The sequence below is a fragment of the Narcine bancroftii genome, chromosome 12 (assembly GCF_036971445.1).
Source record: "Narcine bancroftii isolate sNarBan1 chromosome 12, sNarBan1.hap1, whole genome shotgun sequence".
Taxonomy (NCBI): Eukaryota; Metazoa; Chordata; class Chondrichthyes; order Torpediniformes; family Narcinidae; genus Narcine; species Narcine bancroftii.
This window is the reverse complement of record NC_091480.1, coordinates 53,288,180-53,304,776: the sequence shown is the minus strand read 5'-3', so window position 1 is coordinate 53,304,776 and position 16,597 is coordinate 53,288,180. Positions and strand designations below refer to the sequence as shown.

The 16,597-nt window shown below is 41.0% G+C and overlaps 1 protein-coding gene across 6 annotated transcripts in view; it reads left to right on the top strand.

The window, feature by feature from the left end:
* The window catches only part of LOC138746933 (spermatogenesis-associated serine-rich protein 2-like), a 102,173-nt gene that overhangs the window by 49,700 nt on the left and 35,876 nt on the right, over positions 1 to 16,597 (top strand). For 4 of the 6 annotated variants that reach the window (XM_069905620.1, XM_069905621.1, XM_069905623.1 and 1 more), the window contains 3 exons: positions 3,800 to 4,064; positions 6,609 to 6,782; positions 13,811 to 13,946. In XM_069905620.1, coding sequence (XP_069761721.1) covers positions 3,800 to 4,064; positions 6,609 to 6,782; positions 13,811 to 13,946 — 575 coding nt within the window. The remainder of the gene's footprint in view (positions 1 to 3,799; positions 4,065 to 6,608; positions 6,783 to 13,810; positions 13,947 to 16,597) is intronic. The other 2 variants (XM_069905625.1, XM_069905626.1) reach the window with 2 other exon arrangements.

Here is a 16,597-nt window from a genome sequence, read left to right as displayed (position 1 = left end):
TGGCCTCACCAATGCCTTAAACAGTCGCAACATCACCTCCCAGTTAATATATTCTATGCTATGATTTATAAAGGCCAGCATACCAAAAGACTTCTTCACCACCCTCTCTACATGGGAATCCACCTTCAAGGAATGCTGAACCATTATTCCAAGATCCCTCTGTTCCTCTACTGCCCTCCCCTTCACTGCATACACCCTATTTTGGTTCTTCTTCCCAAAATGAAGCACCTCACACTTATCTACATAAAACTCCATCTGCCACCTTTCAGCCCACCTTTCCAAACAGTCCAAATCCTTCTGTAGTCCAAGAAAACCTTACTCATCCAATTTACCACCCCATCATCCAAATCATTAATATAAATGACGAACAACAAGGGACCCTGAGGTACACCGCTCATCATTGGCCTCCATCCTGACGGACAGTTGTCCACCATGACTCTCTGGTGCTGATTTTTCAGCCACCGTTGAACCCATCTGACTATCTCTATATTAATCCCTAGAGACTGAACTATCCTCACTAATCTTTCATGTGGAACCTTATCGAAAGCCTTACTAAAATCCAAATAGACCACATCAATTGCTCTACCTTCATCAACCTTTCTGGTCACCTCTTCAAAAAATTCAACAAGATTCGTCAAACACAACTTTCCCCTCACAAACCCATGTTGGTTCTCCCTGATCAATCCCTGCTTTTCCAGATATTTATACATATTATCTCTAAGAATTCCTTCCATTAGTTTCCCCACCACTGATGTCAAACCTACTGGCCGATAATTTCTTGGCCGACACCTTTTAAAACAACGGAACCACGTTTGCAACCCGCCAATCCTGCGGCACCATGTGGATGCCGGTTCTTTTGGTGGATCACACGAAATGACTTGTACCCCAAACTTTAGTCTTGGTCGGACTTCCTTTATTCTGCAGAATTGAATTATCTGTACAGAGACTCACAGAGACGCTCTCTCTGTGAAAGCTGGCGGAGAAAACTGAACATGTGTTTCAAAGCTTTCCCCTTGTCTTGTTCAAACATGGGCGGAGTTGCATTTGGCCCATTCAAAAGTTCACACAATACATTTTTAACCAATGCAATTGCTACTGTACAAATTCCATTGCTACAGATGATTGACAGCCTCTTATCAGACCTGCTCGTTTGATTGGTTCAGAGTAAATTCCTACAGTTGGTCATTGTGCTAATTGGTCCTTTTGAATTGCCATGCTCGCCATACTAGGATGCTGCAAAACCTAGCTACACTATCATTATTAGCTGTTAACCCTTTCCTTTCTCAACCACACCCTCCTCCAGTGACCATTGAAAAATCACTTTCAGAGCCTCTGCTATTTCCTCCCTGACCTCCCTTAAGGTCTGGGGAAAAATCCCATCAGGACCAAGAGACTTATCTAGCTTTATATACCCCAGGAGTTCTAAAGTCTCCTCCTTACTAATCCCTATCTTTTCCATAACTACCTTTTTGCCTCATTTATTCTACACAATTCAATATCCCTTTCCCTCGTGAACACCGAGAAGAATTTATTCAATATCTTCCCCCATCTCATATGGTTCCTCGCCCATTTCTCTGCTCTGATTTTCCAGTGGATCTATCCTATCCTTAACTATCCTTTTGCTGTTCACATATTGGTAAAAACCTTTCAGATTTGCTTTCATCCTATTTGCTATAGCCCCCTTGTACCTTTTTGCCTTTCTAATTTCCCTCAATGTTCTTTCTACAATCTAACCATTTTTAAAATGTCATTGATTTGTAACATTAACTCTGCTTTTCTCTCTCATCAGGCGCTGCCTGGCTTTCTGGGCTCTTCCCGTATTCTCCTTTCTTTCAGATTTGCACAAACTGCTATGTTCTATATCTCAGTTCCATCGTGGTTTGTTAGTATCTTCTATTCTCAATTTTCTCCCATTTACACCTTTTATAGACAATAAAGTTGTCTTCGCAACTCTTCGTTCTCAACAGCTATCAATTTATTTATTTAATTTTCTTTTGGCCTCCACCTGTCAAGAAATTCCCTTTGATCTCTCCACCCCTCTTCTGCAACTTGAAATGTACTAACTTAATTTGGAAATGCATTATTTCTTCGACAGCGTCAGGTTAAAATGTTGGAAGTTCATACCAAATAGATCGTGGGAATACTTCTGCCTCATAGACTTCAATTGTTTAAGAATGTTGCACCATTACTCAAATACAATCAGAATTGGGCATTAAATGGTGGTCTTGCGAGTGAGGCCCACATCATGGATGAGTAATGCTGTATGGAATATGGCCTTGAGGAGTGGGGGGGTGGAAACAATTTTGAATTCCATTAATTGTTCGGAATGTCAGGAATTTCTATTCCATTCTATTATTGGGAGTGCCTGGTTGATCTTTACCAGGCCCCTGTGTATAGAATTTAATTACTTGTATATTTCCTTCTTGAATTAACATTGGTTTTAATGAGTTCAATTTAGCGCGATGGAGTTAAGAAATGTAGGAACTTGGTTAAAACTGTTCCTTTTGAATGGGACAATCCAGGTAACTCAGGAGAAGACTCCTGTCTTTGTGGACTTGATTCAAGCAGCGTTAAGGTAATGTCGTGTGCTAATCCATTGCACCATTTGCCTCAACCAACAACTTGTCCCTCATCTCCCAACCGTCACGATTTGTTGAATCACACTCTTCAAATCTTGCTCTGCTAACATTGTCCCAATGCTGTTTCAATAACCTTTGACCCTTTTCCGCTTCTGTGAATCCTTTGCACCCTAATTTTAAATTTAGACGTATAGCACAGTAACAGGCCTTTCCAGCCCATGGCCACCCAATTGACCTATAACCCTGGTGTGATTTTTTTTTTTTGTTAATGTTGGGAGGAAAGCATGGGATTCAAACCCACAGCTGGTGCTGTGAGAGCGTTGCGTTGACCGTGCCAGCAAACCTCTTGTTCCAGTTCAGCTCTCCAGCCAGCACCTGTGTCGCACACCATTGTCATATTAACTGGATGTATCTGTCCAGTAACAGATTAGCTGGAATTGAGTATTTGTGTTTTAGAGACCTTTAGATAAAATATTTTATCCCACAAAGAAATATGCATTCAATTCTAACCAATATTATTGCTTAAAATTTTCTAAAAATCATATTGCCACCCAACTGATTTTGGATCCATCTGTGCATGTGGCAAGATTGAGACAGGCATAGTCTCATAAATAGCAAGTAGTATTTGTGTCAAGCACAAAGCAATAACCATCTCCCAACAAAAGCGGGTCTGACCACCCAGGCCTGATGAACAATGGCATTGCTGAGTCCCCGGCCATCAATGACAAGGGAATCTCATTTATTTGAAACTTGGCTGGACCAGTCAATCAGTTACTGTGGCTGCGGGCTGGGTATCTTATGGCAGGTAACTCAACCCCGAATACCTGCATTGGCAGGGCACAAATTGGAAGGCTAATGGAATACTTTCTACTTGCCTGGAGGAGAGTGGCCCGACAACACTCACCTTAGTTTAAAAAAAAACACTTGAATCATCCAGAACAAAGCAGCCCCTTTGATTGGAATCCCATTCACTACCCTAAACATTCACTCCCTCTGTCACTGGTGCTTCATGGCTACGTTGTGTATTATCTGCCACACTGCAGTCACCTTGGGTCCAACTACCCTCTACTGCCAAGGACCAGTCTCCCGTATGAAAGTACCACAGCCTGCAGCCTGCCGCCTTCTCAAGGTGTGATTTGGAATGGGTAATAAATGTTGGCCTTTAAGGTCTTTAAAGTAAGCAATGTTTGAAGCATGTGCCTTTTTTTAACAATACCTAGAACAAAAGGAAGAAGAAAGTTAAACCAAAGCCAAACGTTGATGCAAAGCCAGAACCACTACAGCCTGGAAAAACTACATCAAACGGTGGAGAACTATCTGCGGCTTCTTCTGAGAAGGAGGAAATAAACTGCTATCACGTCAATGGGTCCATGAATGGCGATGAGTCAGTGGATTCTGTCAGTGAACACCTGGAGACCCTTTCCATGGATGCCCAGGAGTTTGAAGATTCTGAATCATTGACTCCTGAAATCAATGGTATAATGGGTCAGTGCATCTAAATTGTGATCGAATTGATAAATTATCTTTATACTTTGCACAATTTTCCCTGCAATTGTTTTTTAAATTAACTTTTCATTGTTTTATATTCTTGATCTCTCCCAAATACAGTAAAAGCCCTGGTATCTGGCACCTACAGGGATTGGTAAATGCAGGATAAGGAAATTTTCTGCTTATTTGAGACTCCGTGTTGCCTGTATGGAGAACTAACAGCGAGGCGTGCCAATTTTAAACTTTTTTTTACCCATTTATTTTCTATGGCTTTTTTTTGTTGGTTGGTTGAGGTTGCCGGTTGCTTGAATTTTGAAAAACATGGATTTTACTGTAATAAAAATCAAGATTAATTTTTGTAGTGGCTAATTGAATCTATTTTGTACAAACTGTGAACTAAATATAACACTGAAACTTGTTAATGGTGATGACTCCATCCACCTGCATATCTTAACCACAGAACTTGCAAAAAAGCTTTTCTTTCTGATGATTTCCTGCATGCATCAAGAGTTGGGTTTGAATGCCGAAAAACTAATACAATGCTAAATTCAGGAAGTTGGAAATTCTGTTGTGGTACCTCAAGTAAATTTCATAGCACCATAAGACGTAGGGGCAGAAACAGGTTATTCATCCCATCGAGTCTGCCCTGCCATTCAATCATGAGCTGATCCATTTTCCCCACTCAGCCCCACTGCCCATCCTTCTCCCCATAACCTTTGATGCCCTAGCTAATCAAGAACCGATCTATCTCTGCCTTAAATACACCTGATGACGTGGCCTCCACAACCGCCTGTGGCAACAAATTCTGCAGATTCGCCTCCTTCTGGCTAAAGAAATTCCTCTGTATCTCTGTTCTAAATAGATGCCCTTCGATCTTGACATCTTGACATCTTAATGTTTATTTCTCAAAGATCCACCTGCCAAAACAGCTTAATATTGATTTTGAAAAGTGTTTTTTTTTTAATCTTGCGGGTCTCCACTCTAATAGTTCCTTCCACATAATCCACCCCTGTGTGTGGGAGGGAAAAAAATCCCTCTTTCATCTTTCAGTTGCACCTTGGGAGTTGCTCATCTACCATGGGAGAAAAATACTCCCTTTTCTGCTTATCCATGCCCCTTAGATTTTATAGATCACTACAAATGTCGCCTCTAGTGCACCAGGGCAAAAAGTCCCAGCCTATCTAGCCTCACTGATAACTCAAGCCCTTCAGTCCCAGAAGGAACCTCATAAATCTTTTCTGCACCCCCTTCCAACTTAATAACATCCTCCCTAAAGCTGGGTGATCAGACCACTGCACAGTATTCCAAATGTGGTCTCACTTAATACAAATACAATTTAAAGCTTTGAATATTCATAACACAGGATGGTACAGGAATAAAAAGATGCCAACAGTAAATTAAAGAATATGGGCAGGCTTTACAAATCATTTATAAAGACTTGTCTTTCCTCATTTCTTATTGTGCAACTTGCTACCAACTGCCATCTGCCTAGAACATAGAACATTACAGCACAGTACAGGCCCTTCGCCCCTTGATGTTGTACTATCCTATATAATCCTGCCAAAAAAAAGTACGAAACCCTACTCCATAATCCTCTTTTTTCATCCATATCCCTGTATACGAGTCTCTTAAATGCCCCTTTACCACCATCCCTGGCAAGGCATTCCAGGTACCCACAACTCTCTGCGTGTTTTTTGTTTAAAAAAAACCTTACCCCCTGATGTCTCCCCTAAACATCCCTCCCTTCACTTTGTACAGACATTGTACAAACATTGGTGTTTGCTACTCCTGCCGTAGAAAAAAGGCACTGGCTGTCCACCCTATCCATGCCTCTGAATCTTGTAAACCCCTATTAAGTCTCCCCTCATCTTTCTTCGCTTCAAAGAGAAAAGTCCCAGCTCTGCTAGCCTTGACTCATAAGACTTATTTTCCAATCCAGGCAACATCCTGGTAAATCTCCTCTGCACCCTCTCCATGCTTCCACAATGGTCTATGTATTTTTGCTGTTGCATCGACAAGCAAAGATATCTGTATATGTAGTCTTTTAACTATTGTGTCTGCTTAAACTTCAGACTGGTGGCCTCAAGTTTTCTCATTCCTACTAGGCATTTTTTATTTAAAATTGCTTGTACTTTACCCCTATACACATTTATCCCCTTGTAGTCAGATTATTAGATGAAAATTCCACCTCCGTTACTTGGGAGATAAAAAGTTGTATCTGTGGCATTCTGCTCAGAATTTTTCAAAACGCTAGATATGGATTTTTGTCTTGAAATTAGAAAAGTTGGACCTGGGGAAATGTACATATTGCCATCAACGTAGCACAACACTTAATATGCCAGCGACTCTGGTTTGACTCCCATACTGTCCGTAAGGAATCTGTACATTCTCCCCTGTGTGTGCGTGTGTTTCCTCCGGGTGCTCCATGTAATTGGGCAGCATGGGCTAGGGCCAGAAAAGCCTGTTATCATGCTATATATTTTTTTAAAAATTTTAAAGAACATTAATTCCTGACCAATTCCCTTCACAAATATTTTTCAGAACCTGCAATAAAAGATGAAAAATGTAAAGCAGAATCAAAGTTTCAGCCTAGTTCCCACTCTAGAACACAACAACAAAGAAATGCAACCCAGTCCAGGTCACAGGCCTCTGCCTCCCTTTCCGTAGTCTGGCCAGATGATGGTGCATTTATTTCACCTAAAAATAAAAAAACAGGTAAGGAGTATTTGGAAAGTGTTATGCATGATTTAAATTTGGATCTATTTCAAGGCCTCGTTAGGAAAATTGTTTGTTGTATCATTATGTCCATTTTATTTTTTTTGGGGGAGGCACAGTCAGTGTAGCAGTTAACTCAACGCTGTTACAGCGCCAGTGATCGGAACCAGGGTTTGAATCCCGTGCTGTCTGTAAGGAGTTTGTACATCTGGGGGCTCTAGTTTCCTCCCACCCTTCAAAGCTTACTGGGGTTGTCAGTGAATTGGGTGGCACAGGCTCGTGGACCAAAATGGCCTGTTACCGTGCTGTATGACTATATTTAAAATTTATTGAGTGTGGTGCTTCCAACGTGTGCCCAAAGAAAATGTGACACTGGGTAGGGAGCTTGATTATATGAAATAACATGAATGTACGTCAGAGAAATCATTAATTCAGCTTGAACAGTCCCTGTCTTGTGTTTATTCTCATCCATACCCTGTAAAATGCTTCTCCTTAATGCTGATTTAGCTTTCCATTAAACACATTCTCTCAATTACTCCATAATGATCAGTTCCACATTCTTGTCACTCTCTGGATGTGTTTCCTTTGGGCTATCAGGTTAATGTCCCCCTGGTTTTGTTCCTCACTTTTCAAATCCTTAAATTAGGGACCTTTGTTAGGACATTTTTTCTCGGGTTCTTTTCTCAAAATTTTTCAAGGAGGTAACTGGGTTGAAGAGCAGTGTGTGGATTTCAATAAGACAAAGTCATACATGGCAAGCTCGTCAGAGAAGTCAAAGCCTGTAGAATACAAGGGGGAGTCACAAGCTAGACTTTCCTAGTTTGCACTAAATGGGTTAACCAAGGGATTAAAGATTTGTACTCAGATCATATGTCATGGTGACATGCATATAATCAGTTGTGGTCATGTTTGCTTGTTGATTGTAACAATTACTTGCAAAACAAACTGCCCTTCCCAACTTTAGACTTGTTCCATTGTTCAGCATCAAATTGGATTAGTAACCAAGCTTCCCCTCATTAGTCTGACCATTTCTCAATTTACTTCGGGTCCAGTGATCATAATGCCATCAGCTTCAATGTCATTATGGAAAGAGAGAAATCAGGGCTAAGGATTGAGGTTTTTGATTGGGGAAAAGCTAGATTTGAGGAGATGCGAAAGGACTTGCAGGGTGTGCATTGGGACAATTTGTTTTATGGGCAGGATGTAGTAGAGAGATGGAAGTCTTTTAAAGATCAGATTTTGAGAGTGCAAAAGCTTTGTTCCTGTTAGGTTAAAAGGAGGGGCAAAAGGTTTGAGAGAGCTGTGGTTTTCAAGGAATATTGGAAACTTGGTTCGAAGTACATTAGATATAAGAAGCATGGAGTTAAGGAGATGTTTGAAAGATACATTGAATGTAAGAGGAATCTTAAGAGAGGAATTAGGAAAGCTAAAAGAAGGTACGAGAAAACTATGGCAAGCAGGGTGAAAACTAATCCAAAAGAGTTCTACAAATATGTTAATGGTAAGAGGAAAGCTAGAGACAAAATTGGTCCCTTAGAAAATCAGAGTGGAAAACTGTGTGTGGAGCCTAGAGAAATGGGGGAGATATTGAACAGTTTCTTAAATTTCCTAACATAGCAGAGGCTTTCACCTTTGCATGCCCAACATCTTCAGAACTATGACAGCCGAAGTGAAGTTTGCAAGCTGTTGGTTTTTTTAAATCAGTAAAACACCCCCTCTATTTTTCAAATAAATATTTACGCTGGATTGAGTTGAGCATTAGCACTCTGATAGTTTTTTGTAATGTACAGGTAAAATGATGCATCCATCAAGTTCAAATCTCCATCTTAGTTGTTGAAAGATGGAGATGGGCATGATTACAAAATTCCCGCTGAAAAAGGCAGACTATTTTCATAAGCAAATAAGTAAAGAGAAATTGAGAATTGCAGGTAGTCACTGTGTCTTTCCAAAGTTGCAGCAAAAGTTCTACCTGTGCTGCCCCACAAGAAAAAAGTGCAACTCAGGCTGCTTCTGTTTTTGCATGATGTTGCAGAGTGGTGGAGGCTACTTGAAAATCTTGTTCAAATGATGCCACTACAAAAGGTTGTGGTATTAAAACTATTTATTAGATTTTTTTTGAGGAGAGTAACTGAACATCAGCTAGAAGAAAAAGAAAGGGGAAATTTTACTGTCCTCCATTGAACAGCAACAGTAAATTGAGCAAACTATGGAAAATGACAGTAAAACCCCCTGATATCCGGCACCTATGGAGATTGGTAGATGCCGAACAAGTAAATTTTACAGTTGCTTGAGATTGTGTTGCTTATTGGCTAACTAACTGCGAAGGGGCGTCAATTTTAAACTGCTGTATTTTTCACCTACCGTATTTTTCGGCGTACAAGTCGAGTCTTTAAAGCTTAAAAAATGGGGGGTTGACTTGTAAGCCAGATATATTTTTGAGACCTCAAATTCAACTTTTTTAAAAAAAACTACTTGACACCGATTCAGTGTATAAGTCAACATTTGAAAAACAAAAACTCAACTACAACAAATTTTCATGCTACCAGTATATTAGAACAAAATTTTTTATTGGGGGGAAAAAAACACATTTAGAATCCTTCAAAATCACTATCTCTATAATAATCTGAGGCAAAGATCACAGCAGGCACATCCATACTTTCACTGTTTAAACAGTCATCATACGGGTCCCAGTCTGTATCTGATGAGGCGGCTTCTACTTTGTCGTCAGTGACCCACAATAAACCATCTTCCATACCGTCCATTGCACTAGAGATACCGCACTTTATAAACAATTTTATTACAGTCTCCGCTTTCACTTTATCTCATGCTTTGAGCAGTAAGTCACACAGCACATCAAGTGATGCAGCACATATTGCCCCACCTTTTGTGAACGATTTTTCTGCACTCAACATCCATGTATTCCATTTCTCACGCACGTGCTCTTTGGTTTTTTTTTATATTTTTAAATTTTTTATACATATATTAGACATTTAATAGAACAATATAGTTCAGAAATTACACCACATATATTTATAATTTCTTCTTCCCCCCACCCCATCAGAATGGCTTGTTTAAGCAGACATTGAGAGGTTGCAATAGAGACATCAAACCACCCAAAATAACTGCAATGTAAGTATTAGTGCTAATCTACTTTTGGTCTCAGTTACGTGGCTACGAAACATAAACCAGACCAACAAACTCCATTCTTTGCACAAACCACCTGGGCGCCTGTTCCACATATTGCTTGTCCATAGTTTTACACCATTTTCATCAATCCATCCTTTTTCATGAAAATGGACAAAAATACCTGCTGGGAATTTCATTTTCAGTTGACCATGGGTCTTAACTTTGTCCAGTTGGCCATGCATGATAACACCACGGTAAACCTGGTCCTTTCATGGTCTGTACTTCTGGTTTGGACAGTTTTCACACCTGTCCATTCCACTGTTCTATTGCCTATCATGTCAAAATTCATGAGGGTTTTGTCCATGTTTCCAATATTTGCCAATGCAAACTGGTGTTTCTGCCGGTCACATGTAATAAACTAGTGAAAACTTACAACTTTATGATCAAGATCTTTTGGTAGTTTCTGTGCAATTTTTGTTTTTTGTTGTAATACCAGATTTTTTCTGTTCACAAAATGGTTGCACCAGCCTACTGTCACTTCAAAATCTTCACTACGTTCTGGGTGCAACTTTGCCCACTTCATTGCAAATGTTCTTATTTAATTTCACATGACCATTTGGCAATCTTGCCTCTGTTCATGTACCCATGCTGTGACATGATTTTCCAACTCTGGCCAACGAATGATTGCTCTTCTCATCAAACAATGCCTTTTTGGTATTTTTCTTAGTCTCTTTTTTCCCCAATCTCTTACCAACTTCTCATGTACATGAAATTTTCCAGTTGCTGGATTTCTTGGCCATTTATATTACTTGTATCTTAAAACTCGCTTCATACTTTTGTCATTTGCTGGAGCCTCCATGATGGTGACCGACCTCAGCTAATGCCCAACAGCTCTGTTATCACAATTTTTGGGTGTTTGACCTGTACGCCCGATATATGTTAAAACCATGAAAATGGGGACCCGACTTATCTGAAGATCAACTTGTACGCTGAAATATACGGTATTTATTTTCCAAGTTTTTTCTCTGTTGCTTGAGGCTGCCAGTTGCCTGAATTCCAGTTAATGGGTTTTACTCTTTATTTTTGGCTGAAAACTGCTTTATTTATTCAAGAACCTGATTAATTGAATTCTTCTGTGTAATCAAATTAATATCAATGTGGGGAAAACTAGGGCTAATTTTGCTGAGCACTTAATTAGTGAATTTATTGAAACTCTCGACAGATACTGACTTCTCAAAATTTCTTTATACACGTGGCTGACACACAAGCTGTTGACCAGCTGTTACCATGATTTGCAAATGCTGAATTGAAAAATCTGTTTGTCAAGTTTGTTCATGCATTCAGATCCTGATGATTCTGTGCAGTCAGATATACATGAATAGGTTATCAAAGAGGATATACCTTGTTTGTGTTGAAGTTGATATTTAAATTTTGCATTTTAATTAACTTTCTGGTTGGTTCTCTAGCAAATAACTAAAGACTCAATGTTTGGCTTTAATGTTTAAACGCTTAAGGTTTTATACATTCCAGTTTGTAGAATGCTAATGGCTCTTGGTTTATTCTTGATTCCATGCAGTTTACTCTGTGCCAGAATCTACACTCTGCAATATGGAAGGAATCTGGTCAGGTTGTCAGCCCTTGTGCATGGCAACAAATAATTGGCCTGAGTTTATTTCAGAAACACAAAGTAGTGTGTGAAAACACAATGCAGGTGAAACTCAGCAGGTCAAACAGTGTCCTTTTTTAGAACAAAGATAAAAATACATAGCCAACGTTGCGGGCTTGAGCCCATTCATTAAGGTACAAAGTACTGTGACTGCATCTCAAAGCACCAGAAAATCCAGAACGAATGTTTCAACTAAAGCTTCATCCACAGCCATTCTCAGAATCAGAATTGATTGTCATGAGCACGTCACAAAATTTGTTGTTTTGCGGCAGCGTCACAGAGCAAATTTGATGTGTGGGTCTAGACTTCCCTGACAAGCAAATGTTTGCAGAACTTTTATCACTATTTCTAAACAGATCATTACAGCTTTTATTTGGTTTTTGTCAACTTTGCATAGTCGTGACTAGCTGTTCTCCTCACCCATCCTATCCTACCCCTTCATCTCTACCACCCCCTCCCCCCAATAAAGGCTTTTGTCTCAATAATGATTGGATTCAAACTTCATAAATAGAAATAACATAAATAACATAAATAATGACCAATGTTGTATCACAGCTTCTGGCCCGAACAGAATTTTTGTCATCTGTTTATCTTGTAGAACTTATGCTGCTTGTCAAATTTTATAGTATCAGGGCAGAACTGATTGCATCTGCACGGTTGTCTTTTGGGATTTTATTTAATTTTTGTCTTTGCAAGCTTGTTTGAGCAAGGAATAACAATGAAAAATCAACCACTGATTTGTACAGGCAGTCCAATTGATTTTTTTCTATTATCCTACTCTCCCAGTAGTACATGCTAATCAAACTGAAATCTCTTTGCAGAACTGAAGGAGTGGTGCACTGTCAGAAATGCAGTCTTCTGCATCAAAGCCCCATTGTAAAACCACACACAAACATGCTGGAGAAACTCAGCAGGTCACGCAGCAGCTGTAGGCAAAGGGTTACCATCGTTTTTGAAAATGATCCCTTCGTCAAGGTCTACCTCGGGATGCTGCATGCCCTGCTGAGTTTCTCCAGTGCTCGTGTGTGCACGCAATGTAATGGCAGCATCTGCAGACCTTCCTGTTTGTAAAAGATGCATACTTCAATTCTGAGATTAAGAGGGGAATTCTCCAGATACTGGCCAAAATCTCTCAACCCAACATGAAAACAAACTGGTCGTTGCCGTGATTCTGTTTGTGGGAATTTTCTGTGTGTGAGTCCTTTGTCAGAATTGTCAGTCCACAAAATGTAAAATAGCACAGGCTTCAGAATACCCTGCAGATGTGAAAGGCATGGCAGAGATGTTGCTTTGTTTTTCATGATTTTTTTTGGGATGGGGATGTCCAAGTTGAAATGTATGTCTTTGTCTCCGCTCCATCCTCAACATTCACTGGAGCGCTTTCATCCCTAACGTCGAAGTACTCGAGATGGCAGAGGCCGACAGCATCGAGTCCACGCTGCTGAAGATCCAGCTGCGCTGGGTGGGTCACGTCTCCAGAATGGAGGACCATCGCCTTCCCAAGATCGTGTTATATGGCGAGCTCTCCACTGGCCACCGTGACAGAGGTGCACCAAAGAAAAGGTACAAGGACTGCCTAAAGAAATCTCTTGGTGTCTGCCACATTGACCACCGCCAGTGGGCTGATATCGCCTCAAACCGTGCATCTTGGCGCCTCACAGTTCAGCGGGCAGCAACCTCCTTTGAAGAAGACCGCAGAGTCCACCTCACTGACAAAAGGCAAAGGAGGAAAAACCCAACACCCAAACCCAACCAACCAATTTTCCGCTGCAACCGTGTCTGCCTGTCCCGCATCGGACTTGTCAGCCACAAACGAGCCTGCAGCTGACGTGGACATTTACCCCCTCCATAAATCTTCGTCCGCGAAGCCAAGCCAAAGAAGAAGTATAACTGGAGAGAATTCTAGAAGTGCCTGCTTTACCCTGTGTGTACCTTGTGGTGAGGGATGTTTTATTGTGAGATCAGCTAGGTGCAATGATGTATTATTTGTTCTCATTGCATCTTAATTACAATTATAAGTGCATGGAAAGAGTTTTAATAAAAGCATCAGATTGTTTCTGTGGTATTGTTAGTGTGATTTTTAAGTTCGCAAATTCCCATCCTTTGATGGCATATTCATAGAAGCAGAAATACTTGAAAGAATTGAGGAATTCTAGTATTTTGTTTTTCACTCTCTGCACTTTGAATTTGGAGTAGTTTGCTGGAAGAATTCACTTTTCCTTTTTGTTTTCTCCAGGTACTAACATAGAAAAATCATCGAAAGACTTGCAGCGTTGCACTGTGTCCCTAGCCAGATATCGGGCAGTTATTAAAGAGGAAATTGATATTTCAATAAAGAAGTTGAAGGTGGCATTTGCCGAAATACAGAACTGGTAGGTCAATCAGTGAAAATGGTTTTTGCTGCATGTTGTTCGGCTGCAATGTCTTAAAGGGTCATTGAAAGGATGGTAAAATCAAGTTTTAAAAAGTAAAAAGAACAGTAAAAGAATAGCACAGTTCCAAGGAGAGATGGATGGCAATCCCTCTTTATTGTGAATTCCATTTTGAAATGCCTTGTTCCATTGTTAACTAAAATGGAGTACAGTTGGATCAGTGCTTAATAGCCTGAAAGCGAAGCAGGACTTGGAGGGGAGACTGCCTAGGAACACCAGGTGGTGTAGGTTTCTATGAGGGGCGCTGGACAAAGTCCCGACTCTCTGTCTGCCTCACGGTAGACAAAGGTTAAAGAATTTCATGCATGTTACATTCCAAATGTAGTATTATGTGATAGGAATGGAATCATTTCCTTTTTACCTTTACATTTATAGGCCAGCAATATGTTTGCCCTCTGAACAGGTTCTTTTATTTAAATTCTGGTCAGATTTCCATTTGGGAAGGCGGAGGTATCCTTATCAGGGAATATGTTTAAATAATATTCATGATCAGGCTTCATGACGACCATTAAAATGAACTCTGCATTCTGCTGGCACGTAATATGGATTTACTTAGGTTCTTACAGCATACATCCGTGATGTGTGTCTGTGTTTAATGATATCCTGTTTTGGGCCACACCTATAATAAATAAAAGATTTTTTTCAGAATTACAGGTGGGTATACACTACATTTCCTTAATTCCTAAACCCTACAATCCCATATAATTTAATTTTACTTTGTCCACACCTCCTTCTCATTTCCTATTCCCACTTCTGCCCTAAGTTCCAGATAAAAAATGGTTTAGTGCTTTTCATGTGACCTTTGGCATTTTGTGTGAACAGACTGTTCAGCTATTTGGGGCATTATAACTGACCTTAAACGTTCCTGACTTTTCTACATTGACTTTTCCAACAAAAGGAAAATCGTGACCAATTCCAGTTTTGGTCACAATCACCACAGAAACAGGCTCGTTGACCCACCATGAAGACCATCAAGCATCTATCTGTGCTCATCCCTTTGAACAGTACTTGCTTCGTAGCCTACTACACCTTGGTGATTCAAGTGCTCACTTTAATACTTTTTAAATGAGTTACTGCCTCCATCGCTCCCTTAGGCAGTTCAATTACCCTGTAGATGAAAAGATTTTTCTTTAGATCCCCTCTAACCTCTTTCCACTTGCCTTAAACCTCTAGTTTGAGACAATTTGGGGCGAAGGTAGGGTAAGATGGTGGCACTGACTGCTGCTGGTGCGGACTCACAGGGAGCGGAAATGCATCACTCCCACAGGGTCCAGCCGGCTGGCGTTGGCTCCGTGCAGGCTTTGAACAGTCCATTGAGGGAGCCAACAGTGGTTTTATTTTAAATCCTACGACTGCTGATCTGCACCCAAGATGGCGGCACTTATTAATCGGCAGCAGCCACAAGGGGCTGCAAACTCCAGGGAAGCGGAGGTCTAGAGCAGGTCTGGGAAGATCACACACCATCTGAGAGGGAGAAGCAGAGGAGATGACCCACGGGGACGGTGACCACGATGGCGGACCAGTGAGGGGGTTCTGCAGCTGAGGGACCAGTGCATGCGGCAAGCTGCTGGCGATTCAAGGCGAGGAAGCTGCAGGCTGCCAGAGACTGCTGTCGGGAGACTTACGCCAGGCTGCGGATTGCTGGAGACTGGCTTGAACTAGCTGGAGGGATACCGGGATGTGAGGAGGTGCCGAGGGCACTGAAGGGTTCCTGACCATGTCAGAGGGTCACATCTGGAGCTCAGGTTGCTAATGATTTGGACTGGACTCTGTGTGACTGCAGAAGCGCTGGAGGTGAATCGACAGACACTCGGTGACTCGGTGGGGGGGGGGGCGGCAGGGTGGGGGGGGGGAAGACTCTCTTTTGCTCCTCTCACTCTCTCGAACTGTCAGAGGCACTTCAGCAATTCCTGCCGGTGGCAAATCTGTCTGCCTTGCAACAGGCAAAAGAAAGTTCATGCAATAGGACACTGTTTTATTACTATGATAATTGATTGAATCTTGATCTTCTGTTGTCAGGAAAAGCTTTGCACTCTCTACCTTTTTCATGCCTCTAATAATTGTTTCCCTTTATCAGAACCACCTCTCCTGCTCCAGAGAAAACCAACACAGCTTCTCCCCAGCTCATTTACACCCACAACCAATTTGTAATGGGCCAGCCACTGTCTTGTTTAAAGTTCAAAGTTCAGATTTATTGCCAGAGTACGTGGTGGGGGGGAGGGGGCAGCTTGGTTAGCGCAACGCGGTTGCAGAGCAGCAACTGGGATTCGGGTCCCAAGCTGTCTGTAAGGAGTTTGTACATTCTCCCCATGTCTGTGTGGGTTTTCCCCAGGCCAAAAGAGCCTGCTACCATGTTGTAAGTCTAAAAAAAGACATCATATACCACCCTGAGATTCTGTTTCCTGCGGGCAAGGCAGAATTTCTACTTATCGTTAGTGCAAAAAACTGTATTTAAAAAAACAAAATACGTCTACAAAAAGAGTGGGGAAATAAAACAAAGTGCAAACAAACAGTGCAATACAGAAAATAAATATTCAATAATAAATAATCTGCAAGTTAAGAGTCCTGAAATGAATGTCTGATCAACCCTG